The sequence below is a fragment of the Lynx canadensis genome, chromosome A3 (assembly GCF_007474595.2).
Source record: "Lynx canadensis isolate LIC74 chromosome A3, mLynCan4.pri.v2, whole genome shotgun sequence".
Lineage (NCBI taxonomy): Eukaryota > Metazoa > Chordata > Mammalia > Carnivora > Felidae > Lynx > Lynx canadensis.
Window position 1 is genome coordinate 118111471 of NC_044305.1, and position 20079 is coordinate 118131549.

The 20079-nt window shown below is 45.8% G+C and overlaps 2 protein-coding genes across 3 annotated transcripts in view; both read left to right on the forward strand.

The window, feature by feature from the left end:
- The first annotated feature begins 1213 nt into the window (after positions 1-1213).
- FNDC4 (fibronectin type III domain containing 4) lies at positions 1214-4534 on the forward strand. The gene is made up of 7 exons (XM_030309057.1): positions 1214-1273; positions 1455-1599; positions 1677-1792; positions 2022-2226; positions 2674-2763; positions 3057-3181; positions 3345-4534. The coding sequence occupies exons 2-7, from the start codon at positions 1479-1481 to the stop codon at positions 3378-3380; spliced, it is 693 nt and encodes a 230-aa protein (XP_030164917.1). The 5' UTR covers positions 1214-1273; positions 1455-1478; the 3' UTR covers positions 3381-4534.
- A 1270-nt stretch (positions 4535-5804) lies between these two features.
- IFT172 (intraflagellar transport 172) overlaps positions 5805-20079 on the forward strand; it is a 34280-nt gene continuing 20005 nt past the window's right edge. The window contains exons 1-15 of one of the 2 annotated variants that reach the window (XM_030311416.1): positions 5805-5963; positions 8441-8584; positions 8849-8961; positions 9402-9441; positions 9732-9797; positions 10006-10085; positions 10298-10385; positions 11295-11509; positions 12409-12532; positions 12933-13028; positions 13878-14039; positions 14413-14466; positions 14693-14796; positions 14972-15057; positions 19202-19314. In XM_030311416.1, the coding sequence (XP_030167276.1) occupies positions 5925-5963; positions 8441-8584; positions 8849-8961; positions 9402-9441; positions 9732-9797; positions 10006-10085; positions 10298-10385; positions 11295-11509; positions 12409-12532; positions 12933-13028; positions 13878-14039; positions 14413-14466; positions 14693-14796; positions 14972-15057; positions 19202-19314 (1524 nt within the window). In that variant the 5' untranslated portion in view covers positions 5805-5924. Of the gene's footprint in view, positions 5964-6009; positions 6142-8440; positions 8585-8848; positions 8962-9401; positions 9442-9731; positions 9798-10005; positions 10086-10297; positions 10386-11294; positions 11510-12408; positions 12533-12932; positions 13029-13877; positions 14040-14412; positions 14467-14692; positions 14797-14971; positions 15058-19201; positions 19315-20079 lie in introns of those variants that run through there. The other variant, XM_030311415.1, reaches the window with a different exon arrangement.

Sequence of the window (20079 nt, forward strand, 5' to 3'; positions counted from 1 at the left end):
GACACCCTCATTTTTCAGATGGTGAAACTGAGGCTCAGATAAGTGTTTTGCTAAAGATCACATAGCTGACACAATTGGAACTCACACCCAGGTTGTCACTCCAGATCTCATGAAATAACTTAAGGATTTACATATTTGTTGAATGAATGAAGTAACTAACAGATTAAGTACAAATTACTGATAATCTCTCACTCACATAGTGTTGTAAGATTCATAAAGACATTTCCCAACATTTTCTCATTCGATCTCCCCAACAGCCCTATGAAGTTCGGGACCCTCTGATTTGCAGGTAGGAAACCTGAGACTTAGGTGACCAATTTCTCCATGCCAAGCAGTAAGTGGCAGAGCTAAGACAAGAACCATAGGTCGCTCGCTGCTCTTTAGATTTCCCCCTATACACCCAGCAATCTTAATAATCACTGTATCTCCAGCTCTTAACATGCCAGAACACATAGGTGACGCTCAATAAATATTTGTTTAATAAGTGAAAGAATGAATGAGAGAGTGAAGAGAATCAATATCAGATTATGAATGGGGAAGAGATTTAAAAGCTGACGCAGTCTACAAGTAGGAGATTGTTAAAACAATTATCTCCGCCACGCTATCCCTCCCGCACGGGAGGTGCAATTCCTTCTCCCAACTTGGCTAATTCCAGCGCGGGAGGGAGGGGCCCTCCCAGGTGCAGGAGACCCTCGCACCTGCGCCTCTCCCCACGCCCCCCGCAGGCTCCAGGGCCGGAGCCGGGATCGGAGGGATGGGGACCCGGGAGGCCGCCAATGGGAGGGTCGTGGGAGGAGCCCCGGGAGAACGGGGTCGAAGGGGGGGGCAGGAGGGGGATGACGGCTGCGAGAACCCCAGCGGGGCGGGGCGGGCCGGCACGTCCCGGTCGGGCTGCGGCGGAGCGAGCGGGGCCAGCTCTGCAGAAGGCGGCGGCTGGCTGGCCGGGACGGTCACATCCCGCTGCAGGGGCCGGCGGAGCAGCCGCACTGCCTCCCGCACCCGGACTCAGGCCAGCGGCCAGGCCGCGCCGGCACCGCCCCCTGCTCGAGGACAGACTACGCGGCCCGTCCGAGCTCTGGGGGCCCCGCAGCCCCGCGGCCGGCTCCCGCTACGCCTCCGCTCGCCCTCTGCCCGCAGCTCGGTCCCGCGCTGCCCCCCGCGCCGGGCCCGCGCCGGGATGGGGTAGGGGCAGCGCCACGGAGTCGGGCGATGGGCCGCCCTCTGGGCACCGAGCAGCCCCCCGAGGCCTGACCGATCGCGAGGACCGGCGGAGGTGGGTGTGGGCAGGGCAGAGCCGCGCACCCGGGTGCCCGGGTGATGCGGGGGCGGAGAAGACGTGGAGGGAAGGGGGGCTCCCGGGATGCTGTGGGCGGTGGGGAGCCCGGGAGAGCTGCTGCCACCGTGCGTTCTGGGCAGTCCTTGAACCCCCCCCCCCCAACTCCTGCCACCTCCAGGAGCCCCGCCTGGATGTCAAGCGGATGCCCCAGTGCCTCCCAGCGGACTCGGTGGGGACCATGGCTTCGCTGATGCCCCTCTCCCCATATTTAAGCCCCACGGTCCTCCTGCTGGTCAGTTGTGACCTGGGCTTTGTGCGAGCAGGTGAGTAAAGGGGGCGTGGGGTTAACCAGAGCTTGTGGACGGTACCTGTTAACCTGTTAACTCACTGGCACCCACAGACCGGCCTCCCTCTCCTGTGAATGTGACAGTCACTCACCTCAGAGCCAACTCAGCCACTGTGTCCTGGGACGTCCCAGAAGGCAACATCGTCATTGGCTACTCCATTTCCCAGCAAGTATGAATCACCCTTCTGCTCCCTCAACCTGTGTCCTTGGATCTCTGAACATTCCTTCAGTTACCCCCACCCCAGAACTAAGCTCCCCTCCCAATGGTGGGGGAAGCTGGGACCTGGTGTTCCCTCAGTCTCAGGCTGCCTTTTTCACCCTACTCCGTGGAGTGCTTGGATGTTCAAGAGTCCTGGGACTGGTGTGAGACTGCCTTCCTGTCCCATCATCTCCCCGCAGAGACAGAATGGCCCTGGACAGCGTGTGATCCGGGAGGTGAACACCACCACTCGGGCCTGTGCCCTCTGGGGCCTGGCTGAAGACAGTGACTACACAGTGCAGGTCAGGAGCATCGGCCTGCGGGGAGAGAGCCCCCCAGGGCCTCGGGTGCACTTCCGAACTCTCAAGGGTTCTGACCGGCTACCCTCAAACAGCTCAAGCCCAGGTGAGGGTCTCAGCTATTCTCCATTCCCTAAACTTTGGATTCTCTGGCTTTTTACCTGGCCTTTAGCCTCTTGTTTATTTCCCCAAAACCGGCAACACTCTAGCTTAGATGAATAAAAGGATGATTTAATTCATCATACTGCCAAGAAAGGAAGGAAAAAGGTTGGCAGGGGACTGGATATAGACAGGCTGATAATGAATCGTTTGGGGGAAGGGCCTTTAAGCTTCCTTTTACCCATCCTCAGTTCACAGCCTCCACCGCAGCCTGCGTGAGTACTCGCATGCAGCCCTCCTGTTTTTTGGTCGCTAACTACCTGCCCACCGCTTCCTAGAGAGCGGCTACCGGGGGCAACCCTGTGATAAGTCTACCCTGACACTAGTGTCCAGAATCATAGAAGAACTCTGTAGCTGCTCCCCCATAACCTGGAGTCTATCTCCTCCTTCTTAGGTGACATCACAGTGGAGGGTCTGGATGGAGAGCGACCGCTGCAGACAGGGGAAGTGGTCATCATTGTGGTGGTGTTGCTCATGTGGGCTGGTGAGTAAGCAGCTGGACCGGGGGGGCCAAGGATTGGGGGGTGGGGAGCTCAGTGAAGGCGGGACATGGTAAAGGTTGTTGGGAGAAAAGGCAGGGAGAGAAATGGAGTGGGGAGATGCTTAGTTGAGGGGGGTGAGCAGAAGTTGGAGGAGAGGAAGATTAAGAGGGTGGTGCTTGTACATGGACCCAGAAATTCAAGGATTTTCTAGAAACTGTATGATTATCTCACTGCCCTTCAAGGCTGTGAGTGGGGAGGTCAAGATCAAGGCTCAGATTGTATTGTTGTGTTTCAGCTGTAATTGGGCTATTCTGCCGCCAGTATGATATCATCAAGGATAATGACTCCAACAACAACCCCAAGGAGAAGGGGAAGGGGCCGGAACAGAGTCCTCAGGGAAGGCCAGTGGGGACAAGACAGGTGATGTGGGGTCTGAGGGAGGGAAAGGTGATTTTGCTTCTAGGAGCAGCCATGGAAAGGGAGAAGGGCAAGGAGGGGCAGGAAAAGAAGGAGAATGGATATTTGGGATGGAGAAGGCTACAACTTTGCCACAATTAGAGACTCAAGCCATTTTCTTTTACAGAAAAAGTCCCCATCCATCAACACCATCGATGTATGAATGAAGAAACAGAACCAGAAAACAGATGCACTAGCAACCTGGGGATGGGGATGGGGTCAGGGAGAGCCCCAGCTGGTGATCTGCCCAAGACTGAAGGATCCCAGTTTCCTAGAGGGTAATGACACTCCCACAACCTCAGGCCTGGTACCCGTCCTCTTTCCACTGTGAGCAGGGCCAGAAGGTAGGTCTTAGGGTCTGCACCCCTGGACCTGGGGAATGGCTATCAGATGGGATACGTCCTTCCATCCCCCAGGTCCAGGGGAGAGTCACTTACTCAACTGTATCCCATTAGGTCCCAAACGGGACCCCCATTTCACCTGCATCAGGACTCTCGGCATCCCCAGCTGCCCCTACATCTTGCCTCTGGGTCTCAGAGAGGGGTGTTTCTTTGGGGACTCCCCCTCCCCCAGCAAATAAAAGGAAATGTCTGGGTCTGGAGGCAGATGCCGCACTGCACTACTCCAATGTCTTCCATGGAGCCTCGGGTGCTCCCCCTCTCACCCGGTAGCCCCTCCAGCTGCTGGTGACCTCACCCCTTGGACATTTTTCCAATAAAGGTTCTTGGACAAACTGGAGCTGACTGTATGGTATACTGTATAGTATGCTGAAGACATTTCCCCACTGCCTCTCCCCTGACTATAAGGGCCTCTCACACCACCACCAACTCGACAGGAGCACTATCATTTTTAGGTGTTTGTTTTGATTCTCTAGCCTGGGATGGGTGGAGAGAGGCCAGAAATGGGTGTAGAAAACTAGAGCCCTAGTTCCTTTTGTTTTGTTCAGTGAGAAGGGGGAGAAGGTGAAGAAGGGGATATAAGTTCTCCCGTACCAGTGGAAACTAAGGTTATGCCACACGAGAAGGCCAGTAACCTTTTTATGTTCGCTGCCCACGTTGACACCCAAGCTCTTCACCATTTATCCCTCTGATTCCTCCATCACCCCGAGTTGATTTTCAGAAAAGGACTGAACAGTGTCTTGGGACAAATGAAAGAGCAGCTACACTAATGGATCCCTTGGTGCCACGTGCTCCTATCCTGTGCATTCCTGTACCTATTCTTCCCTGCCCTCACTTTCCCTTTTGTCTCCGTCTCTGTCTCTGTTCATTCTGTCGAAAGTCAATAATAACTGTAAAGTGCAAATGAGTTTATATTCACTCTCCGCCACTATGTTCAGAGGAGGATTATAGAAATAAAACTGAGGGGTTGGAATCCCCCCTGTCAAAAGACTTCTACTTTGGGCTCTGGGGCGACTTGTTTCCTGTGAAAATAGGGGCTGTCCTCTACTCTTTCCTAAATTCCAAGGGGGGGTGTGGTGCCAGTGAGAGAAATAGCTGTTGACGTTTGCATCCACTGTGGGGGAAAGGATTCAGAACCCAGAACTGGTGTAGACAGCATATGCTACATTTTCTGGAGACGTACAGGTCTTCTCAACTTCGGATCTTTCCAGAGGAGGTATATAAATAACTCTCCTTCTCTGCATCTCAGTCTCTCTGGTATGTTACAAGAATTTAGACCAATAATTCTGAAATGGGCCCCAATCCAAAGAGAGATCAAGAAGTCAATATCCTTTCTACTCAAACAAGCTCCAACCCCAGGTATCACAAGACTTAACCTATCAGGTGAGCCAAGCTCCGGTTTGCCCTCTACGTTGAACCATAGAAGCATCCTGATCTGGGCAGCTGTCTTTAATCCACTGCCCCCCAATTCTGAAGTAGGGTACCTTACCTCTCACTGGCTACGGGTTCCAAAACACTCATCTCTCAGACTCTGGACACATCATTTCTTGGGATGGGGGTGGCACAGGGTATAGAAGCATGGCATGGAGATGGAGAGACAGGAGTTCAGAAGGGATATAAAGGGTGTTTAAATGCACCAGCTCTGGGTTGAATCCCAGTTACATCCTTTACTGGCTGTTAGTTTGGGTCCGTGACCCTTCTAATCCCGAGCCTCCTATTATGTAAAATGGGACTAATAATGTCATCGCCTTCAAAAAGTGTCTTTGAGATTAAATGAGATAATGCATGTACAGCACTTTGCACAGTACCTGGCAGATAACATGCTGAGCATTCACTGTTAGCTATCATTATTAGCCTTTTGATCCCGTGCAAGTCACATAACGTATTTGGGCTGAATTCCATCAGCTGCAAAAACGTCTATGAAAGCAATTGCCCTGCTTTCCATCAGGGTTATGATGATTAAAAGAATGCATTCAGGTACACTTACTCACATCAAGGCGCGAGAAAGACTGTGATTACGTAGCTCCCTGACTTGCTGAGGGCTTGTGGGCGTGGCTTGAGCCTGGGCTTGCAGGCAACGACGGGATTGGTTGAGAGGATTCAATTCCACTCGCAGTCCCGCCCTAGATCTCACTGCGCCTGCGCACGTTCTGTTTGCTTCGCCGCGAACCTACGTGGTGACCTTGCGAAGTGTGTGGCGCTCTGGTCGCATCTGCGTCAGCGGCAGTCGCTGCGGCTGCGTGGCGGGTTGTCCAGGTAACCACGGGAGTTGTCGCTGACTGGTGGCATCTGAGAGACAGGTGTTCGTCATGCAGTTGAAGCACCTGAGGACCCTGCTGAGCCCTCAGGTGAGGAGTTGCGTGCCTCTTCCCACCCCCACCCGCCTTCACGTTCCAAGAAAAGTGAGGGAACGGAAACTTAATGATGTTGAGCGCCTACTGTATGCGGAAGACCGAAGGCTCTAGCGATGATCCCGACTGTGTGCGGCCGATAGTGTTCAGTAGGCGAGACGGACCGCTAACCTCGGTAGCTTTCATTCCGATTCCTTTAACATCAGTTGTGTACGGGGCCCCGTGCTGGGCGCAGATGTAAACAACGAACATAAATCTGCACCCAAATAAACCAGCGCTTTAGGTGCAGGCCCAAAAGAGGGAGTGTAGGAGACCTTACGTTCCTTGTGATGATGCAGATCTCAGACTCAGAAGAGGCGGGGCACTGAGGGAGAAAGCCTAAACCATGCTGAAGAAAGGCTGGGTTTTGGAGCTAGGAGACCAGAATTTAAATCCTAGTGGCAGCTGTACTTTTAATACATGACCCAATACCGCTGACTTTAGCCCAGGCCACAGTCTCTCTGAGCACTCACCCAACGACTTCATTGGGAAAATGGAAGTAACAATAATAGCAACCTTAGGGGATATGATGGAAGAGTTGAAGTAATGTACACAAAGTCCACTGTAAACCGAAAAACAGTGTAAAAACTGATAGACAAGAGAGGAGAACTTTCAAAATTCAAAGAACAAAATTATACAAAGCTAATAATAATACCTGCCACCGTGTATGTTTAATATGTTTATTATGCAAGGCAGCATAAGTTAAGTTAGGATTGTGGTTTGTGGAGTCCAGCATACATGGATTTAAATCATGGTTCTGCCACTTACTAACTGTGTAGGTAAGCTTGAGCAAATTACTTAACCTTTCTGAACCTCAGGTTCCCCATTTGTAAAATATGCATAATAATGGCATCTATGTCAGCTTTACGGGGGTAAAATGAGGTAACGCATATCGGGTGCTTATCAAAATGCCTAGTCTATGGTAAGATCTTGTTGAAGGTTAGCTATTATTATTGTTTCCTGCCCCATTTAATCCTCATGACGGTGCTGTGAGGAATCAGGAAGGCTTCACAGAGGATGTGGCATTAGGAGGATAGAAGGAAATTGGGATGAAAGAGAGAGGTGCTCATTGCTCAGTAAACTGCCCCCAAAACTGTAATTTAAAAAAATTCCTTTAGCCTAGTGGAATAATTGGAAATGAAAACCTCCCTCAGTCTTTCAAAATAAGATGTCATGATGCCGGGAAGGGCAAAGGCCCAGGATTGGGCAAAATGATGAAGATGATGAACAGTGGTTGTTGAGGCATCCTCCACCCTTGGAACCGAATTTAAGCAAGAGTTGGAGGGTGGCAAAAGTGGTGGTATGGCTATTTTCTGCCTCTGGTTTGAGGACCTTGATGAAAGGGGGCCTTTTTTTTTTTTTTTAACCCTTTACCTCTGATTTTGGAAGTAGGTGGGATAGGAGTGAAAAGTACCAAAGTTTTAAACCAGACTTCTAGAACCCAAGTAATTCATCACACAATTGGAGCAGAAACTAAATTTTTTATTTCAAGGAGGGAAGACCCTAGTGCAGAACCATTGAGGACCAACACTCGTGGTGGGCAGACGTGGCAAGAATAAGTCACTGGGAGATGATCACTTCTAGCCTGGGCTTCTGTTAAGGGACGGGAGAAGGGTAGAAATGCAAAAAACTAACCAGGTGGCATTGTTCATCCTAAGTCTCAACTCTGATTATCTATCTTACTCCTCATTCTGGAACGTTCACCATATCTCCTTTTCCTACCAAATAAACCCACACTCCTTGGCCAGGCTTCAAAGACCTTTCCTGAGCTGGCCTTGCTCTGTTTTTCTTGCCTTATCTCCTCTATTCTATTTGCAAGATAGTTTCAGCTAAATTAAATTACTGTTTCTTGACCAGACTTGCCTTTGGTCATAAGTTCCCCATTTGTGGATCCATTCCTCAGAGCTTAAAGTTGATCTTTTAAACATAAAATTATCTCAAACTTCTCCAAACTATTATTGTGCTTTGTACATGCCGCTTTTATGGGACTCTTCCTGTTTTTGCACCATATTATTTAGCCTGGGGCAGGAATCAGATTTTGCTCTTTGTCTCCTTTTCAGCCCCTGACCAAGCGCCTTTCTCAAACAAAATATTGAAAAAATGGCTAAAGACCAAAACTTATCGGACCAATTGAATTTACTTCAGCAGCAGACCTGGAATATGAGGAAGCAAGGCCATTGCAGGGCAAATTGGTACAATTGATTTAGCACTGTCACCTCTTAGTGTATTTGCATTATGAGTTTCTGGAAGCACCTGTTCTCCTGGTCCAGGGTTTTATAGCCTTGGAGACCAGGATGCGTCACAGGCATCTCTTTGTTTTAAGTACTATGGTGAGGAAAATTGACCAAAGTCACCCTAGAACTAAAGGAACTAGAACTGCTTCTGCCATTCTAAATGAGCGCCTGGGTTTGTTTTTGCCTCCGCTGCCTCTGCAGGATGGAGCTGCAAAGGTGACCTGTATGGCTTGGTCCCAGAACAATGCCAAATTTGCTGTCTGCACAGTGGACCGAGTGGTGTTGCTGTATGATGAACACGGAGAGCGGAGAGATAAATTCTCCACCAAACCAGCTGACATGAAGGTGAAGAGAGTACTCTGTGTGTACCTTAACCTGTTACTGGGGCCTTGCAAACCTGGCATTCTTCCTAACCGACTCTCCAGCCATAAGCATGGGAAGTGGCCTGCCTCGTCTTTTCTCAGGATAAATCCCTCAAGCCCATTATGGTCACGCGTGCCCCTTTTCTTCTCTTTTCTCTTCCATGTGTACTCATTATTTCTTTTCCTTTTCTTTCTTTCTTTCTTTCTTTCTTTTTTTTTTTTTTTTTTTTTTTTTTTGAACTCTTAGTATGGCAGGAAGAGCTATATGGTGAAGGGCATGGCTTTTTCTCCTGATTCCACTAAAATTGCCATAGGACAGACCGACAACATCATCTATGTTTACAAGATTGGAGAAGATTGGTGAGGATAGAGACTGGAATGTGGGGTGACCTGGAAAAGAAGGGGGAGGCAGGAAGAAATGCCTTACCAGGGAGGGGGAGTAGAAAAGATGATGATCCAGGCTGAGACATGGAAGGCAAAGGCCTTCCAGAGTCTGTTGTTGCTTTCCTGCCTTTGCTTGCCCCGTGTGTTCTGACATCACATCCCTGGAGGAATCAGCCTAAGGTCAACATGAGGCCCTGTGAGATCCTGGGAGCCCTGGTGATACAGCATCTTTGTTATTGTTCCAAAGCTGTTCAGGCTCCCTCTTATACCTCCTTTCAGGGCTCCTATGGAATGGTAGGGAACACTACGGGGCCAGGGAAAGTATCTGCTCTTTCTTCCCTTCCCCCAGCATCTTGTGTGGCAATTTATTTTTATGAAAGTGTTTTTAATACGCTTTCCCTCCTTTTGTTTGGCAGGGGTGACAAGAAAGTCATCTGTAACAAGTTCATCCAGACGGTAAAGTTCAGACCAATCTGGGAGATTAGAACACACAAACGTGTATCAGTATATCTACTTATAAATGTAACCAAGTCTTGTATTTTTTAACATTGAATCTGTCTTTGTACTGCAAGGATGGTGCTGCCAGGCTGCTCATCCCCATCTGCTTTCCCCAGTAAAGCCTAGTTGTGTCCTCTCCTTCCTTATAGGCAACTGGGGTGGTAGCATGTGGCAGGGAGGTTCAGGTTGTTGTAATTGTGCTGAGCTACATAGACAAGGTTATCCTTTCCATGATTTGCTTCCTACAGAGTGCTGTTACTTGTCTGCAATGGCCAGCAGAGCACATCATTGTCTTTGGGCTGGCTGAAGGGAAGGTAAAGGAAGAGGAACACAGGAGAGGTTGTGGGTGGGGATAATGGTTCTGGAGAGAGAAATATGGTTAAACTTCTCCTTTAAGGTCAAGTTGTGTGTTGGGGGAGAATACAGAAAGACCAGCGTTTTGTTTTTTCTTTTTCTTCCCTTAGGACCTGGGTGAGATTGAAAGTAGCCTAACCAGATTTGTGTCCATTTTCCCATTTTCAGGTTCGTTTAGCAAACACTAAAACTAATAAGTCATCTACCATCTATGGGACAGATTCCTACGTTGTATCACTGACAACAAAGTGAGTAAGGAAGAGTGGTACCCCAAGAGCTTGGAAATGTATGAAGAAGCATTGGGGATGTCAGGACTGGGAGACTATAATATGGAAGCTGGGGAGGACTGGTAGCAGGAACCCCAGGCAGGGTAGTGTGGGACAGGGAAGGGGAGTTTCTTGGTGAGAAACGATAATCTCTTCCTGTATTTCTTTTCTTTCCTCCTTTTCTCCTTTTTTAGTTGCTCTGGGAAAGGAATTCTCTCTGGTCATGCAGATGGCACCATCGTTAGGTATTTCTTTGATGATGAAGGCTCTGGAGAGTCACAGGTATAACTAAAGGAGGCTCTGGGATAGGGGGTAAGGAAACCCAAGATCCGTCCCAGAGGAAGTGGAACATTCAGATTGAGATGCCCAAGGGATGTGGCTATAGGAGCAAGACTTCTGAGAGAGGCATTTGGATACAGCCACAGACAGGGTTTGTGTTCAGGAGGCCAGAGCTTAGTGTTTGTGGGAAACGGGGAGTCAAGTTGATTGATTCTGAGGGTAAGGAGATTATTTTCATTTATGTAAAAGATATATTTATGTGTATAAATTCACAGGGAAAAAAAAGCCGTTTACCCTCAAGAGGGAAAAGGAAAAAGATGGGAGATAAAAGAAATGTTCACATTTTACTGTATATAATTCTCTGTTGCTTGAATTACTTACGTTAAGAATTACTTGTGTAGGGGCACCTGGCTATCTCAATCAATAGAACATGTGACTCTTGATTTCAGAGTCGTGAGTTCAAATCCCACGTTGGAGGTAGAGATTACTTAAGTAATTAAAACTTAAAGAAAAAAAAGAATTACTGTACTTTTGTAATAATTAAATTTACATCTCCTAAAAAGAAAGTCATGTGCTCCCTGTGGGCCTACCCAGTGTTGATTAATGTGTAGGTCATCTCCCTTTGGAGGGCCTTCTAGGTGTTTTAAGACCTCCTACATACAAGTATTTTGAGGTTTCCTCTTGAGCACAAGGTCAGTAAGTGTGTATATATGTCATATGTATGTGTGTGAGAGTATACAACAGAAAGACAGTTTGTGAAAAAAAAAAAAAAAAGAAAGTTTGTGAAGTCCTCCAGATTAGGATGTTATTAGGGTGGGAAAATGTTGGGAGGAAGATTTATGCAGAGTAGGATGGTCAGAGTGCTGGAGCTGTCAGGGTCAGAGTGATTGAAACCCTCTACTTCTGTCTTAGGGGAAGTTGGTTAACCACCCATGCCCACCCTATGCCTTGGCTTGGGCAACCAACAGCATCGTGGCTGCAGGCTGTGATCGGAGGATTGTGGCCTATGGAAAGGAAGGCCATGTGCTACAAACTTTTGATTACAGCCGTGACCCTCAGGAGCGGGAGTTCACCACAGCTGCAGCAAGTCCTGGGGGCCAGTCTGTTGTGCTGGGAAGTTATGACAGGTGGGTCCCCTTTCACATGCACTTCAGCACACTTTCCGTGTACACTCTGCTTTAGCCCAGTTATTCTCAACCAGAGTGGGAGACTGGATGAGAATCAAGAGTATGTTGAAAGAGATCCTTAGGTTTTAATTCATACACTTCCCTCTTCCTGCTCCCACCATCCGTTGGCACTCTGGCAGTTCCAGAATGCACCAGCATCTTGTTGTGTCTCTGTGCCTCTCCCTGGGACTCCACAGTAGAATTCATCTCTACTTTCTTTGTGTTACCATTGCCCCTTTTCAGACCAACTTAGTGTTTGTCACACTATATTACACTTTGATGTTTGTAGCTGTCTGGCTAAATTGAAACGCCCTTGAGAAGAGGAGCCTATTCAAAAAAATTCTTTTTAAATCTCCAGTGCTTAGATTAGCATCTAGTATATAATATATGCCTAAATGGTGAATGAATGAATGAATGAATGAATGATGTAACAGTAAATAAACACCCTGGGTCTGGGTCCCCTCATATCCCTAGAACACTTTTAACCTCAGCTTTGTCGGTCCTACCTTTCTATCCCCTTCAATATCATGTATATCTCTTTCTTCCTTCTTTGTTTCCTACCATTTCTCTCTCCTTTTTCCTTATTTCTCTGCTGCTGACAGCTCATTTTTCTCACCAGCCATGATCTCCTTTTGTTGTCTCCACTCCCATCACTCACCCCACTTTACTTTTGACTTGATTTTCCCAACTTCCTTCTATTGAACCTTTCTGTCCTCTGCTACAAGACTCCCTAGACTGTGTGTTCTTTTTTACTTCTTTTATTCTCTGATACAGCAAGACTCATTTCCTTCAGTTACCCACCCATTTCCACTCTTTTGCTCAGCCTCCCTCTGTTCTAAAAGCCACCTACTTAATTTCAGACTTCGGGTGCTCAACTGGAGCCCTCGAAGAAGCATCTGGGAAGAGGCAAAGCCCAAGGAGATTGCCAACTTATACACCGTCACTGCCTTGGCCTGGAAACGGGATGGCTCACGACTCTGTGCGGTGTGTTTACTAGTAATCCCTTTCTGCATGGGTGACTTTCTCCAAACTAGGAAAAATCTTGCCTTTACCTAAAGTACTCTCTCCTGAAACTAGAGAATCTCCTCTTCCATTTTGACTCCAACCTAAAAATATGACATTAAAGGCAGGAAAGAGAAATTCACACTTTATTAGAAGCCAAAAGAGACAGAGTTCTGTAGGCAGAGCTGATTTCTCTCTTTCATCCCATCACTGTGTGATACCCTTGAGCCCTGTGATTGCCCTCTTTCCATCTAGTTCTTCCAAAAACTGCCAGCCCTTTTACTGCCAACTCTTCTCTAGATTCTAGAACCTAGGTTTTGAGGATGTCTCTAGATACTCTCCCCAGACCTGTTACCTTTTATGCTGTCACTCTTCCTCCTAGGGCACACTCTGTGGTGGAGTGGAACAGTTTGACTGCTGCCTCCGGAGGAGCATTTACAAGAACAAGTTTGAGTTGACATATGTGGGACCTAGCCAGGTAAGCAGCTGATGGCCTGCCTCACCGCAGTCTTGCCTGCGCTCATTCATCCTTGTGATGCTTTCCTGCCTTCTGGACGTAGGCACAGTGTCAACCTTAATCCCTGGCAGAACTGTTCTGGAGAACAGAATGTGTCAGGGCAACTGCTTGGCAACTTTTATGCTGTAGTTCTTCCAGCTTATTGCAAGAAAATATTTATAAACAACATATCTAAGGGCCTAAGAGGTACAGAGATTGCTACTTACATCTTCCTGGTGTAAAACTTTACTACCTGTATGCTGTCAACTGGGGAATTTGATCAATAAGATTACACGGGTATGTCACATTGCTTTAGGGCCTCTGAACTCACCGTGTATGACATTACAAGCTAATTTCCTAGTCCCTGAGCTCATTTTTCACTATCTCTATACCCTTTTCCTTTCATTTATTATTCATTGGTTCCTTCATTCTTTTATTTTCTCTCCATTCTCTGTGTGTGAGCACTATTAGGTATTGAGAACACCAAGATAATTATTTGTAATACATTGTCCCTTAATGAAGATCATTCTAGCAAGGGAGACAGACACATGAAACAACAATATAGTACACCATGGTTGAAGTCATCATAGAGGTTTTTACAAAGAGGTACAGGAATGTAGAGTGATTGGTTTTACCCCATGGAACTTACAGAGTCATAGGTATTGTGAGCACCTAAAGAGATAACATATGAAAGCATTTCATAAATAATATCCTAGGCCAGATGAAGAAATAAGATGTTAGCTTTGTTTAACACTGTGGAGGTGGGCCAAGGGCACGGCATGTTTGGGTTGGAAGAGGCCTGTTACTTACCAAGACTTGTTCCTTACCAAGGTGATTGTGAAGAACCTATCATCGGGGACCCGAGTGGTACTCAAGTCACACTATGGCTATGAGGTGGAAGAGGTGAAAATCCTGGGAAAGGAACGTTACTTGGTGGCCCACACATCAGACACACTGCTGCTGGGGGACCTGAACACTAATCGCCTTAGTGAGGTAAGAACCAAAAATGGAGGGGTGGGGAATGGAGCATCTTGAGTTGCTACTTCAGGCGAGCCAGGGTCCCCGGAGGGAAGATCTCTGGGGAAAGCTCTACCATTCTGGTGCTGGGGAACTGATAATCCGGGAGTGAGACTCAGGAAGTCCAGAATCCTGGAATATGAATCCTCACTATTGGACTCTTGGACTGTTCTTATGCTCTCTCTCAGAAACCTAGAGACTAGGGCAAAATCTGACACAGCACCTCTTTTGTGCAATGTCAAAGCCTTCCTAAACTCGATCTCTCTGCCTCCTACCCTTTCTCTCAGCATGGTCTTGGATACTCACCCACATTGTTCCTTATGTCTTCTCCCTCCTCCCTCCTTGACAGGTAGCTTGGCAGGGATCTGGTGGCAATGAGAAGTATTTCTTTGAAAATGAAAATGTGAGTAGAACTTGATGAACCATCACCATCTCAATAAACCTCCTTCTAGCTCCTGTGTCAGAAGGATGGAAAGGGGCAGCAGATAAAGGGGGAGGGTGAAATAGGCAGAAGAACAGAATAAAGAGAAAAGTGGGAGTCACTTTGAACTGACAGTACACCTCCCTCTACTGTTTGTCCCTTTCTTCTTGCAAACTTTCCACCATATAACAATTCCATTCATCCCCAGGTGTGCATGATCTTCAATGCTGGAGAGCTAACCCTGGTGGAATATGGGAGTAATGATACCCTGGGTTCTGTACGTACCGAATTCATGAACCCCCACCTCATCAGGTAACCCCACAAGGTTCTCTAAATTTTTGAAACCCCAAAGAATTCCTTTTTAACGTCTAACTCGTATAACCTCGGGTTAATCTAAAAACTTCATTCTGTATGGTACTTCAGGGCCCTTGGTAAATATTACAGTGGCCTAAGCCCATTTTGCCTTACCTCACCCTTCATGTTTCAGTGTCCGTATTAATGAGAGACGTCAACGAGGAATTGAAGATAATAAGAAATTGGCTTATCTTATTGATATTAAGACTATCGCTATAGGTGAGTAAGACTTTCTCATAATTCTAATAACAGAATAGATATTTATATACACTTCCATATCACAGGATTGTGTGCAGTGGAGAATATAGGAATCTAAGAGGCACCAGGTAAATGTGTGACCCCGCTCTTACAGAGGATATGTGAAATGTTCAGGTGTATGTGTGTGTGTCTATATGTAGATATCTGCATACAGATACACTGCTACATATATAGTCCTGCCCATATAATTATTCATGTTCTCTAGGCACGTATCTTAGGGCTGGAAATTGTGAATTGTAGAGAAGAACCATTAGCAAATTTATGAATCTTCCTGTCTAGACTTCATAGGGTAATAGACTATTAGAACCGGAAGGGGGCTTGTTTTCTGCATATTTTGTCATTAGTAACTAGTGATGACAGACTTTATTTGGGTTTCACAAATGTTCACATAATTTATCCTACATATTAATAATTAACTCTGCATTATAAAATGTTTCAAGCATAGGAAAATGTGTATAGAATAGCATAGTATTCCCTAAGAAGTATAGAGAATAGCATATCCGTATAGTGTTAAGAACTATAGTTGTTAAGAACAAGGGTCTGGAGTCAAACCTCCCCATTTCTGTACCTAGTACCTGTGTGATATTAGGTAAGTTTCATAACTTTTCTGTATCTCATATTTCCTCATCCACAAAATGGGGATCAGAATAGTACCTACCTCGTATGAAGAGCACTTAGACTAGTGTCTGGCACATAATAAGCACTTAATAAAGGTTAGCTATTAATATTATTACATGTGTACCCACACCCCGTTCTGTCATGTCCTGACCTCTCATTGTATTTACTTTGGATCTTTTATCTCTTGTCTTATTGAGGAACATTTAAGTTGTTGGTTTTTCACTGTCTCCAGTGTTTCTGTTCTCTGAGGTTTATACCTAGAGTGGAATTGCTGAATCACAGAAGAGGTACATCTGCAATTTCACTAAATATTTCCAAATTGCTCTCCAAAGAGATTGTACCAATTTACATTCCCACCAGCAGTTAGAGGTCCCAGTGTTCTTCATCCTCTCCAATACTTGAAATTGCCTGACTTCATAATTTGGCTCAATCTGTTTATATGAAATAATATTGTATTAATTTTTTGTTGTTCATTTGTTTATTGGCTGTTTGGATTTCTCCTTCTGCATATTGCCAGTTCTTATCCCTTGCCTATTTTTAAAATCAGGTTGTCTTTTCCTTGACTTGAAGGAGTCCTGTATATGTGTGTAGATAACCTTATTATTTGTATTGTAGATACTTTGTCTCAGCATCTTTTTTTTTTAATTTTTTTTTTTCAACGTTTATTTATTTTTGGGACAGAGAGAGACAGAGCATGAACGGGGGAGGGGCAGAGAGAGAGGGAGACACAGAATCGGAAACAGGCTCCAGGCTCCGAGCCATCAGCCCAGAGCCCGACGCAGGGCTCGAACTCACGGACCGCAAGATCGTGACCTGGCTGAAGTCGGACGCTTAACCGACTGCGCCACCCAGGCGCCCCTGTCTCAGCATCTTTTAGTGTTCAGACTTCTTTAATTTTAATGTAGTTCATTTAATCACTTTTTAAGAAATAGTTGGTGATTTTTGAGGTCTTATTTAAAAAGTTTCTTACTCCTGGGGCGCTGGGTGGCTCAGTCAGTTAAGCCTCCAACTTCGGCTCAGGACATGATGTCACGGTTTGTGGGTTCGAGCCCCATGTCGGGCTGTGTGCTGACAGCTCAGAGCCTGGAGCCTGCTTCCGATTCTGTGTCTCCCTCTCTCTCTGCCCCTCCCCTGCTTGTGCTCTGTGTCTTTCTCTCTCTCAAAAATAAACAAACATTGAAAAAAAATTTTTTTAAGGTTCTAACTCCCTCCTATATTTTGCTTTTCACCTGGAATTAACTTTTGTATATAATGTGGGTATAGATCATATTTTACTTTTTCCATGTTTAACCACTTATCAGAAGTCCATCCTGTACTCACTAATTTGTACCATCACTTCTCATAAATTGAGTTTCCATATATGTATGGGTCTGTTCTTTTTTTTTAACTTTATTTTTTATTTTTTAAAATTTACATCCAAATCAGTTAGCATATAGTGAAGCAATGATTTCAGGAGTAGATTCCTTAATGCCCCTGACCCATTTAGCCCACCCCCCCCCACAACCCCTCCAGCAACCCTCAGTTTGTTCTCCATGTTTATGAGTCTCTTCTGTTTTGTCCCCCTCCCTGTTTTTATACTATTTTTGTTTCCCTTCCCTTATGTTCTTCTGTTTTGTCTCTTAAAGTCCTCATATGAGTGAAGTCATATGATTTTTGTCTTTCTCTGACTGACTAATTTCACTTAGCATAACACCCTCCAGTTCCATCCACGTCATGGCAAATGGCAAGGTTTCCTTCTTTTTGATTGCTGAGTAATACTCCATTATATATATATATATATATATATATATATATATATATGCCGCATCTTCTTTATCCATTCATCCATCGATGGACATTTGGGCTCTTTCCATACTTAGGCTATTGTTGATAGTGCTGCTATAAACATGGGGATGCATGTGTCCCTTTGAAACAGCACACCTGTATCCCTTGGATAAATGCCTAGTAGTGCAGTTGCTGTGTCGTAAGGTAGTTCTATTTTTAGTTTTTTGAGGAACCTCCATACTGTTTTCCAGAGTGGCTGCACCAGCTTGCATTCCCAATGTATGGGTCTGTTCTTAGGAGACTTTTACATCTCATGAATTTTGTATTTCACATCAGATTATTGACCTCAGTTTTGCATTTCACATCAGATTATTGACCTCAGAAATGCAAGTAACTGTAATGGAAATAATAATATAGTCCAGTAGCCTATGAGCCATGAAACTTTGGACAAGTCACCACACTCCGTAGGGCTCATCTTCAATGTGTATAAAATGACAGAGTTCTTCTCTTAACCTTTTTTGGTCCCTGACCCCTTTGAGTATCTAATTAAAATCATAGATCCTTTCCCAGAAGAATATATATAAACACATAATTTTGTGTATAATTTCAGGGTGTTCACCGACATAGGGCCCCCACAGCTCTAGCGTTCTATGATTTTACATGTAAATTGGGACATTAAAACATGGCCTTATGATTTTGCTGTTTGTTTAATTAAAAGAAATTTCATTTTTTTAAGTTTATTTATTTTGAGACAAAGCATGCATGTGGGAGGAGTAGAAAGAGAGGGAGAGAGAGAATCCCAAGCAGACTCTGTACTGTCAGCACAGAGTCCAATGTGGGGCTCGAACCCACGAACCATGAGCTCATGACCTGAGCCAAAGTCAAGAGTCGATCACTTAACCTAGTGAGCCACCCAGGTACCCCTGCAAATTTCATTTTCAAGTTGGTCTTCTCAGCTGTAGACATTAGCTGATATTTGTCTTTAGCTTCAGCAGGTATAACCAAGACAGGATGTTCCTCGTTGTTAATATATATAAAGAAGAGTTGTGAGTGGGCTGTGTTCAGGAGAGTCTCTGAAAGCATCCTAGTCGATCCTGAGTGGTCTGTGCTAAATGTGATCATTTCTCATATTGTCTGCAGACTTCACACCGAACAAACATCCATCTCCAGTGTGGTCAGCCTAACTGTAGTCAGAGGTTCCTCCTGGTTTGTATGTGTGCCCTCACCGCTGTTTGCCCCTTAGTGTTCTTACATCATAGGCACTCAAAGTGCAGGTAACTCCTTGGAGCAAATAGGATCATCAAGGTCATTTCATCCATCAGTTTTACCTCACTGGGGTGCTAGAATTGGGGCTCTTCCTTAATGTGCTCAGTGCTGCCTTCCAGAGGATTTTGTGAGTAATGGAAGCCAGTTGCTCTGATCTGATCTGCTAGGAGACAACTCCAGGAGTCCCAGAGAAGAATCACATTTCTTGATGGATCTAGACCTTTGAGTTAACCACAGAGTTAAACAAAACCTCTACAATTTTAGAAGAAATCTAGCATCTTAAGCATCTTCGCAAAATTATGTTGCATTAGCCATTTGCATTCCTCATATTCTAGGCTGATGCAACGTTCGTAAAGCCCAACAGACGAGTGAAGGCAAGACCTTTGCAGGCTGCCTCATGTCCTGTGTAGGATTATATGGAATCTATTCGCTTAACCCTATCTCCTTTGCTTTGTAGTGGATCTGATTGGTGGCTACAACATTGGCACCATCAGCCATGAGAGCCGTGTGGATTGGCTGGAACTTAATGAAACTGGACACAAGCTTCTCTTCAGAGACCGGAAACTTCGTGTGAGGAGGTTTACTAAAGCCTTAACCATTGAGTGGTCCATAGAGGATGTAGTGCTGCCTGCCTGCCACCAGGGATTGTGGGGGGCAGGATGGGACATAGTTCCTTGGTGCTATGCCATTAACATAGCAAAAGGCACAGAAGAATCAACATTATGTCTGATATCACAGCCCATCCTGTATTACCCATGAGATTGTATCATGATGGCACCAAAGTCAAGAGGAATTTGGGAGCTGCTTTTTCTCTTACTGTTTACAAGTCTAATGCCCTCATGAAACTGCCTCACCCATGCATGCCTAGCTGACCTTTACCCACACCTGCTGCAGTGTTTTTCAGCTACTCTTACCTGACAGCATTGAAACTGGCTCAAGGATAGTCTCCCCTCAGCCCCTTATTGACTCTAATCTCAATATGGTACCACCAAAGAGTTCAACATCCGGGGCAAAGAGACAATCTGGTGATTTTTAATTTCATTTCCATTGTTAGGTGAAAGCCACACCACAAATATCCAGGCCATTTAATTTGCCTGATAGCCTCACTTTTTTGATCCAGTGTGGCAACTCTGGCCCAGAGTTACTCTTAAGATTGAAAGTCCAACCATCACCTAACTTAAATTTCTGGGTGTAGATCTTTGCTCATTTGGTCATCTCTTACTCGTCAGAGTGATGATGTACCAAGTCAATATAAATTTCAAGGGTAGCAGATTAGAATGCTTTGAAATTCAGAATGTACCTGATTGGTGGGTTAGTTCACCATGTTTCACCATT

Bases quoted from the DNA above. Each gene is read 5' to 3' on its own strand.
- FNDC4 (XM_030309057.1), top strand. From the start codon at position 1,479: ATGCCCCAGTGCCTCCCAGCGGACTCGGTGGGGACCATGGCTTCGCTG. The intron at 2,227-2,673 runs GTGAGGGTCTCA...CCTCCTTCTTAG, and splicing joins CTCAAACAGCTCAAGCCCAG to GTGACATCACAGTGGAGGGT. The intron at 2,764-3,056 runs GTGAGTAAGCAG...GTTGTGTTTCAG, and splicing joins GGTGTTGCTCATGTGGGCTG to CTGTAATTGGGCTATTCTGC.